Raw genomic sequence first — 21548 nt, forward strand, 5'->3', positions numbered from 1 at the left:
TTATGTTTACCAGCTTTATGTTCAAATCCAGACTGAAAGACTGCAAACAGGTTCCAGATTACATGTGGGTACTATCAAGTACAGCAACGCGATAAATTGCAGGAAGACAGAGATAACAAAGATCCTTTAAATGCTGAATTGCATATTACATTCTAGTCCACATAAAGTATTTAGATTAATCATCTGTCTTAGCAGCCATGAAGTCCAGCTCTCCTGTTTACTGGAACCCTTCAATATAAATGCCTGCATTACTCCCCATGATAGAATTATTCTACTAATTCATCTGATGACACACATCTGAGAAGACACACATTTGCTGACTTCATTTTCTCTTCTTTCTGTCTAGTTTGCCCAATAACATGTTGATTTGGGTTCTTCCCAATACTGTATTTCATTAACATTGTCTATTTGGATTTACCTTTCCCCAGTGGTGGAAACTGAACACTGAGAAGCATTAAGATGCACTTTGGTGCCACTTTTACTGTAGAACTGGTCTTTCTGTCCCTCTCATCCAAGTTCCTGGAATTCTCTTCTTTTCACCCCTAGATATGCTCTAAGTTTGTTGTCATTAAAAGCCACCACAGCAGCAGTTGTTAGAAACCCAGCTCCCCTCCTAGCTTTGCAGGTACACGGAGCCAAGCCTGTATTTGTTGGTTTCAGCAGCAGAGAAGGGTCAGGTTGGCTAGCTGAAGGTGGCTGCCAGATGCCAGCCACATGCTTACCGATCTGTTTGAAGAACGTGGATGAGATGTTCCATAGCCTGGATGCCTACCTCCAACCGGTATTTCTATTTGGGAAAAATTAAATAGTTCATGGTCTAGTTCAAAGTCCAAACAAAGCTTTTTAAGCAATATATCACAAAACTATTAAAAACTCCCGCAACTCTTCAGGAAGTCGGTACTTACCTTAGATAGCGATTTAAGAGCACGTACAGCATCCCTACGGTCATCCAATAAAGTGGAGGAAGCTACGCGGTCACAGAGCTTCTGAATCTGGAAACGGACAAGACACACGTGTAAGCGCCAGGCTGCCACGGCTGCCTAACAGATTCCAAAACGCTCCACCACACGCAGCCCGACCTCAGGAAATGCCCGGGCGAGCCGCGAGTTCCCCACGTTCAACCGATAACGCCACTTCTCCGAGCAGAAGGCGGCACCACCGGCACAAACCCGAGCCCGCCAGCGCAACCCCGGCACGCTCGGGAACGGGGCAGGACGCCGAGGGAGGCTGACGGACCCGCCCAGCACGGCGCTGTCCCGGCCGGCGGCGGCTTCACACCGGCAGCCGCAGTCGCTCCCCGGGCCGCGGCCTAGCTGAAAACAAGCCGCCAGCACAGGCCCGCGGCCACCGGCTCCCGGCGCAGCCCCGCTTCCCCCGGCAGCGGCTAGGCCCCGCCGGGCAGCCGCCGCTCCCCGCTCACCGTCTCGGCGCCGGAGGGCTGCGGCCCGGCGCTGGGGCCACCCATGACGCCCCTCAAGAAGTTCATGGCGGCCCGGACGGCGGAGCTCGGCCTCGGCCCCAGGCGCCGCCGCTCCCGGACCCGCCGCCGCCCCCGCGACGGAAGCGGCCGCCGCGCCTGCGCCGCGACGTGGCGCCGACGTGGCCGCCGCCGGGCGCGGGGCGGGGCCGGGCGGGAGCTCCGCCCCCACCGGGCCGCGCCCCCGCGGGCGGCCAGTGGTGGGCGGGGCCCGCGGGCCGGGTGCTGCGGCCGCCATGGCGGCCCCCGCCGCGGCCAGGGGGACGCGGCCGCTCGCCTGCCACGGGCCGTGTCTCCGGTGACCCCGCGGCCCCCCGCAGCAGCGGCGCACACGCTCCCCCCCGTCCCGTCCTGCCCGCCCGCGGACTGCGGCACTTCGTCCCACCCACAGTTAACGGGGCCCCGACACCCTCCTCCCCCTCACGACCAACCGCGTTGAGCTTTTTCAATACGGTGGAACGCGAGGAGGAAGCTCAGCCTTGGCGCCCAGGTTCATCCCAGCTGATAGCGCTTTTTGCCAGAGCTGTTTGCTACCCCCCCTCCTGCCTGCGTTTTTTACTAAGAAAAAATGAAGTAGGGAAGAGCTGTGAACACCACATCAGCAGGAGGCTTTGCTATGTGTTTGCTGAGAATTAACAACACATCCACGTGGAGAGACTGGGAGCATTAACCTGCCTAAGAACTAAACCTGACACACTCCAGTAACACAGCTCCCCCCTGGCATCTCAGGGGTCTGCATGTCCAGACCAAACCCAAGACAAACCCTAAGGCTTGGAATCCAGAAATTCTGTTTGCTCATAATGAAAAATGTGCTACCAACTCTGAACTAGAAGGAAAAAACTACTGTATTACATTTTTGGAACAGAATAAACTCATTGAGAAACAGAGGGTTAGCCAGATACCAGAGATGGTTCAGTCTAAGAAGAGCACTAAGCAGTTAAATTTCTTTTGGATGCTGAATTTCCCCTCACTGGGTGCTACCACAGCCCCTTCTGTAATGCTGCTGAGGAGCAGCGGCCAAGAACCAGCACTGCCAGCGCTCCAGGCAGTGCATCTGCACCTCAGCTCCAGCCTGATGCAACCCTCCTGACCGTTACCCACAGGATTTTTACTTTAGTAGTATTTTAGGGGGTTTGCATATCACATTACATATTTTATAGCAACATTGCATATTTTATAGCAACAACCGCAAATTAACACAGAAAGGAACAGATACTCTTACCTGGGACTAAAACTAGTTCATTTCATTCCAGGGAGAAAAACCCTCTCACATCACAATTTAAGAGCTTTGGCGACTCTATTTTCCCCATCAACTAAAGAATGAAACCAACATTTTAAATTAAAATATGTAATTGAAACTAAACATTTACTCTTTCCATATCCTAAAACTAATAGCTTCTGGATGTGGCAAACCCCTCAACCTAATAAGATGCAGAGCAATCCCATCTCATTTCTGCAGTCCTTCACAGACATACACCTGCAAATCATCTTTCATCTGCCCTACATTGTCCCTCTTTGAGGGAAAACAGCTTTTCTAAGCAACTTTTTCCCAGCATGATCTTCTACAATGAGTGAGAAAACCCAAACTTCCTCCAAACCTCAATTTGCCAAGCGCTCTCTCTGCTGTGCCACCAGGGACCTACCCAAAACCTCATGGCTGGCCACAGTTCTCCTTTTCCACTAACCCCATTTTCTCCCTGCACAGACTCTGACTAGCATGGGAAGCGAGGATTTCTACTTTGCTGGGCAGCAAGGAAATTTTCAGGGAGGTTTACTCACCAAATAACCAGGTACTTGACAGCAAACACGGCCACGTCTGCAGCAGGATGCAGCCAGCCTGCAGTCGCAGCACACAGTTGACACTGGCTTCACTCTGTCCTTCCCTCAAGGCAGCAGAGCCGGTTGCCCCTGGGGGGAGAGGCCGACCTGTAAGGGCTTGGCATCCCTGATGCCATGTGCCCCCTTTCCCAGCAGCCAACTGGCTCAACAAAGTGGAGCCAGAGCCAAATTAACTGCAAATGTCCTGGTCTGTAAATTCTTGGGATGCTCTTACACTTCACTGCCCTGGAAGAGAGAAACAGATATTTCTTTAAGAAAACGTACAAGCAAAAAAACCACCCCAAATCCACAAAACAAGATTCCAACCCCAAAAAAGAAGCCCTTGAGTAAAAAGGCTTTGGATAGCATAAAGGTTAAGGAGGGATCCCCTCTTCCTCATGGGGGCAGTTCAAGGTGCTTACCTTTTTAGGCCAGCAGTGCACATGCCAGAACTCATCTGAAGCACTCAAGCTAGGTTTAAGGAGATTCTGACACTCACCAAGGAAAAAAACAAAACAAAACAAAAACACATTTTCCCACTAAACAGAGATATTTATTTCAAAGTTTTCCATCCTTACATATACAGACTCAGGGAAAGTGATTTGCTTTAGAGAAACATTTGATATGCCTCAACTGCTAAAGGCATTCACACCTCAGCCAACTTTTTACAAGTCAGTGGAACAATCCAGAGCCTTCTCAAACGAGGAGTTTGGAAGCATAATATGCTCCAAGTCCCAGCTTTTGTCACATTGGGAAGTAATTATTTAATATTTGACTCGCAATTGTTATTTTAGATCTCAGCATAGCTGAAAAAATTTCCATTTCATTGCGGAGCTCTGAACTTAATTAACCGAGTTGGGAATGGGGGAAAATCTCTGCCCGGAGATACCCGCTTTAAACCAACACTGATGACACCCCTCACTTCTTAGGTTGCTGGAGACCTCCGTTAGAAGCAAAACGTTGCTCCTGTTCAGAAACAGCCGAGCTGGGGCGGCAGAAGGAGGGAAACCCCCCGGGAGGGACCGGGGCAACTCGCCCCAGCGAGCCCATGCACCGGCTGCGCCCCTAAGGTCGGTACCGTGAGGACCCACCACACACCCACGCCCGCCTTTTCCTGTACGTAAGACAGGACAGAACTAGTTGAGCAAGGAACGCGATGGTTCCGCGCTCCCGTGTGACCGGCGGGGCCGGGGAAGGCGCAGCGGCCCACCCGCCGCGGTGCACCCGCCGCCCCGCCTGGGGCCCACTAAGGGCCGACCTCCGCAGCCGCTGGGCGGAAAACGCGCGCGCCGGCAGACGTCACAGCAGAAGGGCGGCGGGGATTGGCGGAGAGCGCCCCGCCACGCCCCGCGCGGGCCGAGCGCAGGCGCGCTCGCCCGCCCCCTCGCCTCCGCGCCCCGCCCCTCGCGGCCCCGCCCGCGCCCTCCCTCCGCGCAGGCGCGCAGGCACGCACGCACAGGCACGCGCGCACGGGAGCCCCGGCTGCCCCTCCCCCGCCCGGCCGTGACATCGCTGCCGCCGCCGCCGCGCCCCGCTCGCCTCGTCCTGCCCCCGCTGCGGGACACGCCGAGGGACAGGCTCGCCGCGCCCGACACCGAGCAGGTCCTGGGGCGGGCGTGGTCCGGCCCCGCTCACCGAGACTTTTTCTCTAGGTGGGCGGTGGGGGATCGGGGGGTAGGCCCCGCCGCGGCGCGGGGGGGGTGGCCGTTTAACGGTCGCGGCGCGCGCGCGGGGCTGAGGGGAACGGCGCGCGCCGGGCGGGCAGCGCCCCGGGGCCCGGCTTTGCCCTTCGCCGCCCGCCCCGCCTCGGCGCGGCCGGGCCCGGCTGCTGGCTCCCGGCCCAGCTCCTCGCCCGGTGTGGCGCGGGGGCGGCGGGGCCGGCCCGGGCCGGGGAGGCGGAGGAAGGGAGGAAGGTGGGGGCTTTTGTTCGCCGTCACCTTGGCGGCGTGTCGCCTGCCGGCGATCGCTCTTCCGCCTCGCCGCGGGCGGCGGGGGGAGGCTGAGGAAAAGCGTCCCCTCGCCCGCCGCTCCCAGCGTCGCGCCCCGCGTTATTTGGTGCTCCCTGCGGCGTTCGGCCCTGCGCTCACCGTTCCCCGGCTTGCCTCATGCATTGCCTTCCAGGGGCCTCTAGAGGTGCCTGGACTTGGGCAGGGGCAGACTGCCGCTTCCTCAGCCGCGTTTGTGCTGCAGTAGCAGCCTTGGGCTCCCATCCGCGGCTCAGCGAGCCCTCCTGCTCTCTTACGGACTGGCACTGTGATGGCATCGCTGGCTGTAGGATCTCTCATAGCTCTGCAGACCTCGCCTTTCTCCACTTCCTCTTTCCCCAATCACAACCTGATCTGTTTTCACGCGTAATATGGCTGAAGTTACACCTTTTATTCTGCAGATCCGGATGCCTTGAGTAGATCTTCTCCAAGCTTCTCTCATTTCTTTTCTGAGCTGAGCTCGGTGTGTTCTTGGGCTTTTGCTCCCCTTAACCTCAGAGGGCTAAAGTAGAGGTCACTGCAGTTCCAGCGTTGGTGCACAGGAGCATCTCCACGATAAAGCCTTCAAATCGCTTGATTAGTCGGGTGGCCCTGGATCTTGAGCTTGGTGCCGAGTACCACTGCATGAAAGGACTAATGCAGTAGAGGATACGACATTATTGTTTGATTTCAACCACACTTAGTCATGTAGGTTTTGTTATTGTGGCCTTCTATGTTGGCTTGGCAATTCCTGAGTCTTCTATGTGTTATAAGCATTTCAAGTTCAGTGTGTAAGCATTCTCCTTTGCTACAGAAAAAAGTGTAAAGTTGAGAAGTAGGGCAAGTTATTTTGTTCCTTGCTCGGTTCTTGTGGAGGTAGGCCGCTTACATGCCTGTATGTTTAAAGCCAGCACAGTATTCTTTGGTGTGAAATGGGATGGAAGAGTATGAGGGGAAAGATGTCCTCTCTTAGTAAGCGTTTATTTTTTGTGTGCAGCACTTTCTGCTGTCTCAGATATCTCGGGGTTGTTTGTTTTCATTTTTCTTAGGGAGTAGTAGCAGAATGAAAATGAGTGACCAACTTAGCAGAAATGGTTACTCTGCAGTGTAGGCCATGCCGCTCCACTCAGCACTGTGTGGCAGACTTCACCTGAAGTAATACGGAGCAAGCGCTGCTATGTATACCCAAGTTCCTGAAGGCAGGGTAGCCGTATCCTCGTAGCAGTGAGACTAGCTATAGGGTTTTGTTAACTTGCCTTCTGAGCCGAGAGGGTGGTGTTACCGACAAACCGGTATTGCTTCAGCTTCTGGAGTTAATTTGTCGTTAACGAGGCATTCTATGTTCATTGTGACAGTAAGTATGCCTGCGGGGCCATACCTGCTCCAGGAAAGCCTTTTCATTCTTAAGGACTCCTCCTTGCTGTGGACTCTGGTAGTTTGGGTCTAAGAAACATCATTTTGGTTGACCATTTGAAACATTCCTATAATGTTCTGATTGGCTTATGTGGGCTTGCCGTGTGGAATTATGATGATATGATTTTTTCATTAGCAGATTAAAATCTTGTGATAGCTAGTTTAAACCGAAGAGAAAACATAATAGCTGACCATCCAGTCTACTTATCCGTCGGTGTCCTTATGAAGAAAATGTTTTCCTTTATGGAACTGAGGTTTCGAATTATAAATAACTATCACACTTAAAGAATATTTTACAGTTCTGAAAATACGCTGAGGAAACAGTATTTTAACGCACAGTGGTGAATTTGGGTCTTCCCTCTTACTGAAGCAGTTGTGACACTGGATGTCATTTCTTTTGAGAGTATTTGACAAATGAAGAACTGCGTTGAAACTCAGGAAACATGTGAGAAGATTAATATGTCAGACTAATAAGTATATCTGATGAGGTACCAGAAGAAAGGCACTGAACCTGGCATTGAATGATGACAGAGAGAGAGAGGGATGCAGTGGCTTCCCCAGAACGGGTGGTGCCATTGGCTGCGGTTGCTGTTATTGCTGTTGGGGTGGGTGTTAGCTCTTTTGGATGGTGCAGTTTAACTGCCCAGAAGATGGTCCCCTATAGCAGTCATTCGCCTAAAATACAGGGTGCTATTAAAACTCCTTTCAAAAAAACCCAAACCAAAACTCAAACAATACACAAACAAAAAAACCCTAACCCTGCAGGACAGCTTGATTTGAAAGAACTGCATGCTGTGCCTTGGGGCACAGCCAATTCAGATTGTAGCAGATTAGGTAAAGGAGATCATAAAGTAAAGGGATTCTGGTAGATTATACAGGTTTGCTGGCCCTTACTGTAGATGAAGGATGATCTGAGTGCTTATCTCTCAGAGCATGAAAGAGTGAAGGTGGTTTCAGTACTGAACTGGGTTGTTTGGGACTTCTCGATGTCTCTTTCAGTATTTTTTCATTTCAGTCGATGCTTATTTTACTTTACCATGGAGTACCCGCCAGCCTTTGCAGGGCTGTTTTACAGATGCCCTGGCTTGTGCCAGTTGAACTCTCAGCTACTGTTCAGTTTCTTAGCTTTATTCAAGGTGTGGCTGCTCACACAATGTGTTGCAGTAGTGGGATCTCAGTCACGCTTATGCTTTGCATCAGCAGGCACATTCTTTAAGGCATTATTTGCTTTTCTGCAGTAGGAAACGTGGTTTAAAAGTGATAATCTGGATTTAGGAGAAACCTCTCCAAGATTGTGAAAGCTGCTCTCCTCTTCCCTTCTGTTTTTCCCTCGTCTCCTGTGGTGTGGGAAGCAGCACAGTGTCCCTCATGGCTTTACCTTGTGTGCTTGCTGTGTGGGGATCATCTTTTTGATTTGCAAGAGCATTTTGCCCGATTTTATTTTCAATTTAAGCAGTATATTCAGATCTGATCGGTGACTTGGACATGAGTTTCTGACATGGATTTAAGAACAAGCCGTGCTGCTGCAGATTTATGTAAAACTATAGCTCGATGTCGGTATGCCTTTAGTCATGGACTAATTGTTCTATGGAAGAATTGTTCAGAGGATGAAATTTGCTTGTCAATAAACCAAAATATTTTACTTGTTCATATTTTTTTAGTAAAAAAAAATGGTGAGGCCTGCATCTCCCTCCCAAAGCTTAAAAGTTTGTCTTGATGGAGATCAAGATCAAGACATCTTTTAAGTTCAGATGACACTTTCCTGACCTCCTGTCAGAACTCAGTTCAGCTTTTTTCTTTTTTGACATAGAATTGGTAAAGCTTCCAGGCAGCATCACTGTTTTGAGACAGGATGGAGGTGGCTTTGAACTAGCTCTTTTGGCACAACTTAAGACTTTGTGCTGAAGTTTATTCTGTGGAATCCCAAAATTTGAGCGCTCTCCACTATTCTGTAGCTCAGTCACTGCCCCAGGTAACTTAATGCCTTGCCACAGATGACTAGTCATACTCCTCTTTTCTATGGGATAAGGGAAGTAATAATGAGAAAGTGTACATGTATTTTAGGGGAAAAAAGGCTTCTCTAATGCAAGAGCTGCTTCTGGAGCAAGATGCGTGCCAGTGGATATTTTGACTGCTCAACACATAGTGGCCTTCAGTACTTCTTCAGAAACAAATTGCTGCTGCCCTCCTGTGCAGACTGATGGATAGTTTGGATTGTTGGGTTTTTTTTCATTTAGTTGAAGAAGTGAAAAACACAGTTTAATAACTAAAGTTTTATAGATGTAAAGATGATTACAGGCTGAATGAATTTTTACACCAATAATCAGCATGGACTTGTGAAATTATTGTAGCAGTTGGTTCCCAAGTAGTTCAGCACAATTGTCCAAACATGAGCTATATCTCATCCTTTTAGCCCTTAACAGTTTCATCTACTTGCAAAGGCTAACTTTCTGCTTTATTTGTTGTCAAAAGATCGTTTTTGCAGAGTTGAGGAAAGTCTGTAACGATCTTGTAGCTGGGATGTTGTCAAAAAGTTAAATGAGTGTTACTATTTATTTCAGCACTGCAGTTGTACATGGTTTTGCTCTTTGGCGGAAAATATCCTTTCTCCTTTTGTTCATTTGCTTATCTTTACATGTAAATAACAAGTAATTCCTTTCTGTGCTAACTCTCCCATTGTTTTTGTTTTCTTGAAAGAAGTGACCATGGAAATAACTCAAGATGGGAACTTGGTTCTTCGAGGTAATGGTGACAGTCTTACCCAGTCCCTCCTGTAGGCTTGAGTTGTAGTTAAGTTGTTCTGAACTTGAGTCATGGCAATTGAAGTTACAATTGAAGTCTTGCACTGGTACATGTGGATGTTCCTTCAGTTTGGGAGTCTGATCCCTTGGGTAGGTGCCTCTGAGCCTTGTCTGGAGAAGAAAGGGGTTCCATGTTTCGTTTAGTCCTCCAGCTTGCGAGTCTTTTACAAAATATATTGCATGACTGCCGGTTCTCCTTGGTTCAAGAATGCACTGAAAATCCATTGTGCCCTCCTGATAGCACAGGAATTGGAAGTACTGAACAGAGTGGAAATTAAGTCTTATCGATTAATCGTTATGTCAGCTTGATGTAGACAGGATTACCTGTGGATGAGCAGCAATTGCATGGGTGTTTTTATTACCCTGTCTGCGTAGCTTATGGCTTTTATCAGTATGCATGATGGAGGGGGGGGGTTTCAACAGTACAGTTGCACCAGGAAGAAACTAACAGAGGATTTTCTTTGATTTCTGGTGTTTGCCCTCCCAGTTTCAGTATTTTGTTTCTGACTAGTATGTACGTGAGTGCCTCAAGCAGTAAATTCTCATTAAGACACTTTCCCAATGGCTGCTCAGGCTCATCCAAGAAAGTGGCTCATTTTATTCAAGTGAGAAGAGCATTCAAATTCTTCTTTCTTAGCTGTTATTCCTTGGCTCTTGAGTATGTACCAATTAAAACTTGGAAAACAGCTTTTTATAGAGTATGTGGATCTATGGGGCTTCCATTAGTGCCTGGTAAAACATGAAGATACTGTTGTTTGTAGGGTTGGACTGTTTAAATTGTTGATGCCACTGTCTTGGGTTTCATCTTTAATTTAATTGGTGCCTTTACCTCCAAACCTCTCAGGCCTGCTAAGACTCGGGTCCTTGAGTTTAAGGAGGTCCTATACTAATTGGGACACATGGAAAATTTAATCTTTTCAAAACCTGGTTTCATGGCACCCATGTTGATAGCAAGGTGTACCTGTATTTTTATTTTACTGCCTTTTAATAACTTGGGGACCTGAACAGTTCATTAAGCCTCTCTACTCCTATTGAGATTTCTGAAGAGATAATGAAAGGAAATAATACTGAGACAGGTGAAGAATTGTACTGAGACGTCCTGTAAAATACTGTGATTCTGTGATATAAATCAACAGTGCTGTCACTTGAAATATGGACAGAGGTGGACGGTACTCATCTCTTGAGCACATAATGACTTGAAACAAGTTGTGTTCAGGAAGAATTGGCTGTGTGTGATCATTGCGTACTTGCCTTTCTCAGAATTTCTGAAAGGTTTTGGTGGCCTTTCCTGAAATAGCACAGCTTCTAATGAAGAAAAGATCTAGTGTGATACATATCTGATGTAGTGTAAAGACTTGTCACAGATTATTATGTTTTGTACCCAGAGGCATTTTCAGTGTTCCTTGTGGTATGCTAGCAATTTGTTAACATACGTACTTTGCTTATTGCTATATTCATAAGAATGTGTGCTGCCTATGATCTGCTTTTTAATAGGTTCTTTAAAAAAATAAATAATGAAGCTCTGTCCTTGTGTATTCTTACAAGTGCTTTTGGTGAAGATTATATCACTGCTTTTGTGTTCATCATCTGCTTTTGGGGCAGGGGAGGAAAAAAAAAAAAGAATACCCTCACCTGTAGAAACTGAGGTTCTTGTTCTTTTAAAGGTTGGTTTCTAAGTAAAATTCCCACGTGCATGCCACTGTAGTATGAGTCATCTTAGGAAGATCCCCAAATTGCTCATATTTTGTTTCTTTGCAGGTTCCCACTTTAAACATGCACAGGGCTCAAACCTTTGATGTCCTTTAGTGTTCTTGACATTTGGTTTTGGGTCTGATTATCAGACTTACTTTCCCTGTGGCTTCCCATGAGTCACAACTAATACTGTGTTTCAGAGTCTTGGACAGCTATCATAAGAATTTTGGATAATCCTAAAATAAGTTTTCTGATTTCTTATCTCCAAGTTCAAAACTTGTATTTCAGGCTTTGCCTGCTGCCTTGCTTTTTGAGATGTTTTTTGAGATGATTACTTCAAATGTGATTCCTGGCTAACTGCATTTGGGAACAGTTCTTGGTATTGTCTTGTGGCTTGGATTGTGATTATTTTGACAGTCCATTAAGTGTAAAGTATTTGAGCTAAGTACGTGGGCTTTTTTCTTCAGAATTCTTTCTTCATTTGGGAGCTGGCATGTTTGTGGCACCATTCCTGTGTATGTTTTACCTTTATTACAGGTTTCACCTTGTGAGCTTTATGTCCTGTCCAGCTGTACTTGCTAACTGTCCTTTGTATTGGCTTTGGCTTGGATTGATGTGTTGAGATGATTTTTGTAAGAAAACAAAAGTCTTATTCTAGGATTATCTCCCAGTTGGAAACTTGGGGTTTTGCCTGCTGCCTTGCTACACATTTGTTTTTTGAGAGAGGAAGTAGATTAAGCTTTCTTTAGAGAACTAGAGGGGTTCTCATGATTGCAGATGCTCTTATTCATGAGTGAGTTCAGCCTTCCTGACATGAGCTAGAAAAGCAATATAGCAGGTGCTAGCATGCCATCAGAAAGACTTCCAGAGTGATGAAGATTGTTTTATGACATGGATGATGGGTTTATGACATGGATGATCTGCAAGACAGTATGGATGGGTAGGAGCATAGTAACTGAACCTAAGATTCATTCGAGGCAGGGGAAATTGGGGGAATTATAGGTTGGCCAGCTTCTCCTGGATCCCTGGGAAGGCTTGTAAAGCAAGTTCTTCTGGGCGTTGTGTTCAGATCTATGAAGGACAAGAAGGTGTTTGGAACAGCCACCCTGGGATTTACCAAGGGCGAGTTACAACTGACCAACCAGCTTGCCTTCTTGCAATGGCACGAATGGCTCAGTGCATGAAGGAAGTGCACTAGACATGATTTACCTTGATTTCAATGAGGCCTTGGTTTTCTGTACTATCCTTGGAGACAAACTGGACAGATAGCCTATGAGATGAGTGGGAAACTGACAGCCAGCACCAGAAGGTTGTGGTGGGCAATACAAAGCCCAGCTGGTAGCTGGCTACTTCCAGAATTTCTCTGGGGACAGTACTGGGGCAGATGCTGTTTGACGCTCTTTAACACCTTTGTGGTGACCTGGATGGCGAGCTAAAGTGATCCACAGCAAGTTTCTGGAGGGATAGGCTGGAGAAATGGGCTCATCGGAATATCCCAAAGTTCTGCATATGCATGGGAAAACTGCATGGAAAAGTAAAGGCTGGGAAATGACTGGATAGAAGGCAGCTTTGCAGAAATGGACTGTGGTGTCCTGGCAGAAAAGTTGAGTCAGCAGTGTACCTTTGCAGTGATGAAGGGCAGCTGTGTTCTGGGCTGTGTAAGTAGGAGTGTAGTGAGCACAGGTGATTCTTCCTTTCCATTTGGACTCTTGTGACACCCAGACCCAGGGTGTTGCTCCCAGTTTTAACTCCTCCATACAGGAAAGAAACCAACATGCTGGAATGAGTCTAGTGTAGGATCACCAGGATTGTTAGAGGATTGGAGCACCTGGAGAGAAGAGACTTTGAGAGGGTTGGGCTTGTTCAGCCTGAAGTACAGAGTTCTGCTGTGGGGGGATGGTATGTTACTGCTACCTTCAACTGCCTGGTGGGAGGCTGTGGATCTGTACTTCTCCAAGGTGCACCATGTTAAAATGACAGCTGACAAGCGCAATTGCAAATGGAAGTTCTGTTTACCTGTTAGCAAATAACGCTATTCTGAACTTGTTTTAATGAGCAACATGGTCATGCTTTGCACCTGAGGGTTGAACCAGGTGACCCCCAGAAGTTCTTTCTGACCTAAATTATTCTATGACAAAGGGGAATCCAGTTAGCTTCAAGAAGTAGTACCTAAGGCTTTGGTCATCTCTGAGGCATAAAAGTTCCCCTTCCCAGTCTTCAGGGAATGTGAATCCAGCTCACATAATTACTTCAGAATATTGATGCTACCATCTTTGTGGTACAGATGTGACAGTGGCCTTTTGAAACAGATGTGCTTTGAGATAAAGGAGTGTTACCAGCTGACTTAAGTGCATTCCTGCTTCTTTTGCAGTGCTGTTGAACTTGGATTTTTAATTGTTCATCAGTTTATTGCCAAATGGTTAAAAGTGCTAGACATTTTTAAAAAGGTTTTCGGTTAGATTTTTTTGGTTTGGTGGGGTTTTTTTAAAAAGCACCTGTCCTGTAAGGCACTTTGTTTTTACTGTTTCCTCTGTGAAAGTAACACGTGAATGGACTGAAATGTTTTTATTTCCACAAAGGAGGTAAGGGAGAGTGTCCTGAATTGGTGTAGTTCTGTGTGAATTAAGTTCTTGTTCACATAATTGTTTCAGTTCCAATACCATGCTCATCCTTTTTTGGGGAAGTTGTGATACATAGAGCTGTCTTCAAACTAACATGAATATTTTTCATTACAGCATTTGACACTGTGTACCAAAGAAATGGTGATGGAGAAGCCAAGTCCCCTGCTCGTAGGGCGGGAGTTCGTGAGACAGTACTACACTCTGCTAAATAAAGCTCCTGACTTCTTGCACAGGTAATGCTTTCACACACAAAGGGACTAATGTGTTTGAACAGAAGTATGTACTGTTCGTTGTAAATCAGATAAACATACATTTCTGAGTAAGGGAGGAAATGGACCTGGCTAACTTCTGGGCTCTTGGAAAGCTATTTTGTCTTACTGAAAACTCCTTAGGCTCTAGAACCCAGTCTGATCATAAGGATGTATGGCATGTTTCAAGGTATTTCCTGTGTGGAGAAGTGAGCTGCTTCTCAGCTGATAAAATGCTAATCTGGATGTATTCCAGGAATACTTTTTTAGAAAAGACAGGAGAAAAACAAGGGAGAGAAAATGGCAGACAAAGCACTTGCATTTAGTACCTAAGACAAGCATGCTAATTATTTCAGGATACCATGTTTTGCATTGCCTTTGAGAAGTTTTTATCCAAATTATGAGTGGAGATTTAAGTATAAATGTTATGGCCTGTACAAGGTAGGTGGAAAAATACAGTAGGTTTCTTTTGACTGTGTCCACCGTTTAAGTGGTACTCTGAATGTGGGTTCTTCCCCGCCCCCCCCCCAGTTTTTGTTTTTCTTCTTTTTCTGGTTTTAATGGGCTTCATACAACTTGTCACTTAAGATTTTGCATTTCCCCATTTGGATTTAGAGCAGCATGGACTTATGATACATAAAGGTGAAAGTAGCTTTGCCAGTGTATAAAAAGAAAAAAAAGCAGTCCCTGCTTGGGTTGGTCTTGTCTCAAAACTTGACATAAGGTCGATGATGAAAAATTGGACTGTTTGATTGAGGGCAGGTTAGAGCTCTCAGATAGCTTACTTAAGAATTCAGTCTTTTGAATAATGCCTCTTTTTATCTATAGCTTTGAGGTAGGGAAAATTAATGGTATCATTTTTACTTAAATCACTGAACCACTGTGGAACCATGTTGTTTTCTGCATTTAAATCTATTTTTAAGGTGTTTGAGCTGTGTATTCCAGGCTTTCCTAATGTATATTTAGTAATCTAACAGAAGTTAGAATCAGGAGTTTTAGCAGTTGCAGAATTTTTCTTTGCCTTCAAGATTTCAACAAATGAGTCAGATTAGATCAACAACTGGAAAAGTATGTCCTTGTAACAAACACATCAGTACCTGGCATACAAACTGACAGCTCTCTCTGACCCAAGAACCGCGTTCCTTAGGGTCATATCATGCCTGGGTGTTTTCTCAAGGTGGCCTGAGAAGGGACCTCTTGCTTTGGAGTTAGCTTGAGAGTCATGTCTGTCAGCAGTTAGCATCTTGTCAATGCTCGTAACTATCCATTGCCTGTAAAGGTTAGGCAGTTGAAATTATTTTAAGAAGCTTAGAAAGGATGTGACTGTACTAGTTTTTCAAGGCAACCATTAAGTTGTAAGCAAATGATGCAATGGAAATCGTGATACTAGAACAGCATCATTTTTGAATGATAGAAATGCCCAAGTTAGTAAGACAAGTTTATGGTGCAGCACACTGTCATTTTGCTCTGAAACTCAGAAATTGTTTGCACAAACAGAGACAGGAAAAAGTGTATAAGGGTTGAATAGGCCATGCTTCACAGCATAATACTGAAGGTAGAGGGAGAATTATATCAGTTATACAGTGAGTCTGCCTTTTTCTTTTGCAAAATTTCTTTTCAGTGGCAGTTAAACTGTATATTGGGGTGAGTCACCCATGCCACAAACTTGGTGTTGAAAATAAGAGTTTGATTTTGCTCATAAGAGCATTTACCTTCAATGATAGTGAGTGTAACCTTGGGAGGATTTAGAGGGGGGATTGTGTTTAGATTTAAAAAGCAAAATATTTTTGATATGTTTTCCTCCCTATCTGCTTCAGTCAAAGAGGAGCAGCCAGCTGTTCCAGGTTTGCCTTCCCTCCTCCTTTCTTTCCCTTAGTATGGCAACATTACTTTTACTGCATCAATATTAACACATGGTATGGGAGCATTACGGAACTCGTGTTCCTGGTACGTCTGGGACATAGACTGTTCTTTCCACACTGGGGTGATAGGAAATTGGCAGAAGTGTATGTGTGGAGAAGAACAGTGTCAGTGGAGACATTTAGCCTGTTGAAGACAACTTTGATGCTTTACAGGAGGTACTAGGTATTACTCCCACCCCTCTAAATCTCAGGCTTTACTTGAACAGCTCTGAAATGCAGCTTTTCGAGTTATGCTCTATGTGTGGTATGTTGAGTAGGAACTGTCCAGAGAGTTTACCTTCTTGCAGGAACTGTGTTTTCATGGAGAGCTCTAGTCCAAAAACGTTACAGAATTTTTCTTAATTTAGAAAGAACATGAACTGTTGATGACCGGTGGGGTAACTGTCTCCTGGAATGGCCCTGCTGAGGTCAGAGGAGCTGGATAGACACTCATGAGGCACGTTCCCCTGGTGCACATGATACTCTGCTCACAAATATTCTCTGTCCTCTTGAAAGGTGGCACAAGTGTCACTCATGATAGCATCAATGGAATTTCTTAAATACCTCTGCACAGAAGTGTCCTGGAGGTTTTGATCTGGTTTGATTGAATCTTAGCCGATTCTTAAGCTGCTTGTGTGAAATTACTTCTAGCCAGTTTTAGGCTCTGTTACTGCTGTCCCTTTTTGGGGGCTATGGAGGCAGCTACTTTTTTCTACTCAGGCTCAGATATGGAGGACATTTACTGTTCTATTCTTTGGTCCCCCCCTGGTTTATGAGTTATGTTCTTGTGAGAGGCCATCTTATCTTTCTTCTTCCTCTTGCTGGTAGTCTAGACAACAACTTGCTTACTGCCACAGAAAGATTTTGGTTTTCATGGCTTCTTGATGCTGATGTGCTCCTTCTTGCCAGTGGTAAGGAAGTTTTGGAAAGCAAGTGTAAAAGTTACTGATGTGTCCTACTAAAAGGTTGAGAAGACCACCAAGTGTCCTGTCATTAGTCATTATCCAAAGCTTATCCTGGAGTTACAGGTAAGCAGAGATCAGTTTGCCCTCTAAATGGGTGTTATTTTGTGCAGTTTGCATGCCTGTTCCACTTTAGGTGAATTTATATGGCATTACTGGCCCGTTAACTGGAAATCTGTAATTCCATATAACTGGGGACTTAACGTTTACTCCTTTTCTGATCTGCACTTCCCACTTGTTAGATTTTCTGCCTACCAAAGAATTTGAACAGTTCCTTAAAAGCAAGGCAAAATTCTGGTCCCCCTGTGAAAGCATTTTGTGTAACATATGCTGACTGTTAGAAGGCTTAGTTTGGAATTTAGAGAGTGAAAAGATGTTTTCCTTTCTGCTTGTGCACAGCTTCAGCTGAATTTCTGTTTGTCCTTGCTGTTAGGAAGTGCTAGACCATGCTCAAAAACATAGTTAGGCAGTTGGTACCAAAAACCTCAGTCTGATAGAGACTTTTTTTTCCTGGACATAGTCACGGGAGTTAAAATCTCAGGTTGGTATTTTCAGGAAAGTAGAACTGGAAAGAGTTTCTGGGTTTAGTAAGACAAACCAAGAGATGGCAAATGGCCACCTTGATTAAAGGAAGCAAGTGAAAGGTTGAGGTTGATTTAGGAGATTGCTATGTATCTTGGGCAAAGTGGAATACTGAATATTAAGCTTGTTTGTTCCTGTATTCTTGGAGCCTCAGAAGTGGAAAATATATCTTGAATTGCTATTCTTGCTGAAGTTATTGTTGCATTGAGCTCTACAACTTATGGCTAAAATAATTATTGGATTTGTTTTTATTTTTTCAGTGCTGTGACCTTTACATCTCTTCACTTCCAGGTTTTATGGCAGGAATTCTTCTTATGTCCATGGAGGGCTGGATGCCAGTGGGAAACCGCAAGAAGCAGTGTATGGTCAAGCTGTGCGTATCAAAATTGGTTCTGTAGTCCTTTCTAATGTTCAGAACTTGTATAAATAAGTCTTTTTCTTTGCCAACTGCTTTGACTTTATTATCTGGTAAATAACATATTGTGATACTACCTCCTGTTCAGAGGAAGATAGGAATTTTTTGGCTTGAATTTTTTTGCTTGCTTGTTGCTTCTTCTACTGTGGGTTGTGTTTGATTCATCAGCTTTGCATCTGGACTGCAGAAAATGTATTTAGGATGGGAAACAAAAGGACCTGTTAGACCTGTGCTATTGATGTCTCAGTTATAAATGGCTCCTTGGGAAAGAGACTTTGATCTTTGCGAGTTACATGGAATTCTGTATGTTACCAAATTCTTCTGTGAGCAAAGTTTTCTTCAAGTGGAAGATACTTTCAAAGAAATGAAGTCCAGGAAACACAAGTTTCAGCTTTGGTTGTAGCTCTTTATCAGAATAATGTCTGTCACCTAGGAGCATCTCTTCATATGGTAGCCAAATCTTTGAGCAATGTGGCTTTTAGCCCAGGGCAGGTTTGGTTTCTTCTTTCACTAGCAGACCCTGATTTGGCAACACAAAAATCTTGACAGTGCAGATGTTACCCCCTCCTGTAATGTTTGGGTGTTTTGTGGATACACAGAGGTTAGAGGTTTTTTGTTTGGGAGGTAGTGGGGGTTTTTTAAACATGTAGTAAATCCTGTCCCTCTCAGAGGTCCTTTAAAAAGTGAAAGCCTTAAAATTGGTCATATGTTGTGATACAGCTGGAAGGATTGGATAGCAAGTTGTATGCTATTTAACTGCTCTGAGAAGTACTTGAATCCTGGTGGAAAACTTCAGAATAAAAGTTAGAAGAGCTCAGGTAGACTGTTCTCAGTGAAAGACACTTCTTGGTTCCTGTATTTACCTTTTGAGCTTCAGTGGGGTGCTTTTTTATGTTAGTTCAGACTCAGGTATTTAAAAGGTATAAAGTTCTGTACAGAACTCAGTGTAGCTAAAATGTAACTCTTTATTTCTAGGAGATACACAAGAAAGTGATGTCATTACAGTTCAGCGAATGCCACACCAAGATTCGTCATGTGGATGCTCATGCTACACTGAGTGATGGGGTGGTTGTGCAAGTAATGGGAGAGCTGTCGAACAACGGGCAGCCGATGAGGAAGTTCATGCAGACTTTTGTGCTTGCTCCAGAAGTAAGTATATGTAAGATTGTGTTTAACTTCAACTAATGATGATGGAAACCTGACCTGTAGCTACAGTTTGTCATATTGGGGCAAAAAATACGACCTGGCTTTTAGAACTTGCCCCAGAGGCTGTCATTAAATGTGTCACAGTATGTGAGTGCAGAGAAACTAGTGTATTGGACCTGTCCTGAGCTTAGACTTGAAGTATTGAAGCAGTAATACAAAGCAAATTGGAGCTTGCATTTGGGAGCTGCTGTTGGCATAAATAAATGCAAAAATTCATACTCGGCTCTGCAGATCAAGTCTCTGGTGTAGTTCTACTGTAGTGTACTTTCTTCAGATCTGCTGGCAAATGTAAGTATGGGTTGATGCTGCGCAAGTTACTGCTCAGATTTAGCTGTTAGGGAGAGCAGAGCTCTCTAAGGGTAAAGGGTGTCTTGTGTTCTTTCTACTTCTTTCCTCTCACTTCATCACAAACTAGTGTGTGGTTGGTGATTACTACTGTAGAGTCTTGTTGAATTTCTTCATTGCTATAAGCATACAGTCACCTCGTGAAAGTTCATTCTAGTTTTCTATTGTAAAGTTTTTGTAATAGGGAAAATTCAAATTCCTTGATGAAACTGAGGGACTTTGTGTTTAGTTAGTACCTATTATTGCCATGACTTAGCAAAATTCGTTTTTTTTTCTGCTTGAAACTTCCTTTTTTGGTTGAACAAAAGTTACCGTTCAATTGTTTGCTTAGAGAAGAGGTACCACTTGGAAAATGGCTTTAGTGAAATAGTCCTAATGCAAAATGTTGGTTTGTACCCCAAAACTTATATCTGTTATCCATCCTTACAGTCGACTACTAATACACTGTATGGGCAAAAAAATGCCCATTGCTCTTTTACAGGGTTCCGTTCCAAACAAGTTCTATGTCCATAATGATATCTTCAGATACGAAGATGAAGTATTTGGAGATTCAGAAGGCGAACTTGATGAAGGTATATGCAGAGTTTGTCTCATTCTTGTTCCTCTAGCCTGTATACAGAGCTTTCAGAAGTGTCTAGGGGACATGGAAAGACATGAACTGTATTGCATTCTCATGGAGCATAGGAGTTTAGGAAGGGACTCATCAGGCATGGAGTATAGGTTATGTTGCTGGAACTATCTGTAGGTCCAAAACATTCTGTAAGATGAAGTTCATATAGTAGTACCTTATTCCGTGAAGGGCTGACTCAGGGTGGGGGGGGTTGGCAGAGAATGGCAATGATGAGCAATAGTCCTTTTGCTGCCTCTAGTTTCATCAGGTAGATGAGTTCTCTAATCAGTTGAATTTTTAGGTAAAGTGATCTGAAGAAAAAAATCTAATTGGCTTTTCAAATATGATATGTAGTTCACTTTCGTATCATTATCACATTCAGTAATTCATTTCTATTCAGGGCCTGAACTTGACCTGGGTGGTTTTTTTCCTCTCTGTTCACTGAGGCAAAGCAAATCAGAGTACAGCCAGAATGTAGGTACATGTGTTCACTGGATAATTTCTGGAATTTTTTAATATCATTTTTGTGGAACAAAGCATCCTAGACAATCATTCTTGCATTTGAGTTTAATCATCTCAGTTTTAGGTACTGAGATTTATAATCTAATAGTGCAATCTTTGTCTTTTACTGCCACCATATGAAAAGCATCTGTTTCCTTAAAAGAACCTTGAACCCTCCTCCCAGAACTTCCTAGCCTATGTCTCTAGTTTCTCCTTTTAGTGAAAATAATAAGAAACTAAGCCTTTTGAACAAGTGGAAGGGTCTTCTATATTTTCTTGCAGCTAATTTTGCCTTACTTCATTGATGAAGCTTTATTTTTTAAGTGGGTCTTGTATATACTTGCAGAGATATTTAAGGAAGTTTTTCTTTTTGTATCAGAGTCTGAGGAAGAGGTGGAAGAGGAGCAGGAGGAAAGGCAACCATCACCTGAACCTGTGCAAGAGAATGCAAGCAGTACTTACTATGAAAACCATCCTGTAACGTAAGAAGTCCATTTTAATATATGAAGTTGCTTTTTTTAATAGAAATGACAGGATTGATTTGGCTTTGGATTCTGGATATGATTTAACAGGTAGTTTAGGAAACTACACATAACTTGATAGGGATCTGTGTTATGCTAATGTTACATTATTTTAGAGATTGTTTCTTGAATGGCGACAAGAAGTGGGGTATGTTCTTATGTTTGTTATTTTCTCTTCTGGTTTAAAATGTGAGCTGGAAAGGTAAAAAATGGAGTCTTAATGGAGTCTTTGTTATATAAAACAAAGGGGTGGTTAATGATAAGTTACTCCTCAAATTCAGGTAACACTTGAAACTGAGAGGAAGGTCTACTTTATGAGAAGTTGCTGTACAGCTGTATTGGAAGAATAGATCTGTGTCCCAAGTGTCTTAAAATCTAACCAAGATTAAAGAAAAAAGTTTCTTTATGTGTTTATAAGCAAATACATTTTATTAAAATAACAAACAAAAAAAACCCCAAACACAAAGAAAC

General features: G+C 44.6%; 2 protein-coding genes across 8 annotated transcripts in view; one reads left to right on the top strand and one right to left on the bottom strand.

Annotated features, from left to right (window-relative positions):
• The window catches only part of USO1 (USO1 vesicle transport factor), a 37853-nt gene extending 36304 nt beyond the window's left edge, over nucleotides 1-1549 (bottom strand). For all 6 annotated transcript variants that reach the window (XM_074905352.1, XM_074905351.1, XM_074905355.1 and 3 more), the window contains exons 1-3: nucleotides 1421-1549; nucleotides 906-992; nucleotides 723-787 (exon numbers count right to left, since the gene is read on the bottom strand). In XM_074905352.1, the coding sequence (XP_074761453.1) occupies nucleotides 723-787; nucleotides 906-992; nucleotides 1421-1486 (218 nt within the window). In that variant the 5' untranslated portion in view covers nucleotides 1487-1549. The remainder of the gene's footprint in view (nucleotides 1-722; nucleotides 788-905; nucleotides 993-1420) is intronic.
• A 3184-nt stretch (nucleotides 1550-4733) lies between these two features.
• G3BP2 (G3BP stress granule assembly factor 2) overlaps nucleotides 4734-21548 on the top strand; it is a 29422-nt gene continuing 12607 nt past the window's right edge. For both annotated transcript variants that reach the window (XM_074905356.1, XM_074905357.1), the window contains exons 1-6: nucleotides 4734-4947; nucleotides 13901-14019; nucleotides 17771-17852; nucleotides 18870-19043; nucleotides 19927-20017; nucleotides 20936-21038. In XM_074905356.1, coding sequence (XP_074761457.1) covers nucleotides 13925-14019; nucleotides 17771-17852; nucleotides 18870-19043; nucleotides 19927-20017; nucleotides 20936-21038 — 545 coding nt within the window. In that variant the 5' untranslated portion in view covers nucleotides 4734-4947; nucleotides 13901-13924. The remainder of the gene's footprint in view (nucleotides 4948-13900; nucleotides 14020-17770; nucleotides 17853-18869; nucleotides 19044-19926; nucleotides 20018-20935; nucleotides 21039-21548) is intronic.

The sequence above is a fragment of the Athene noctua genome, chromosome 4 (assembly GCF_965140245.1).
Source record: "Athene noctua chromosome 4, bAthNoc1.hap1.1, whole genome shotgun sequence".
In the NCBI taxonomy this organism is placed as follows: domain Eukaryota; kingdom Metazoa; phylum Chordata; class Aves; order Strigiformes; family Strigidae; genus Athene; species Athene noctua.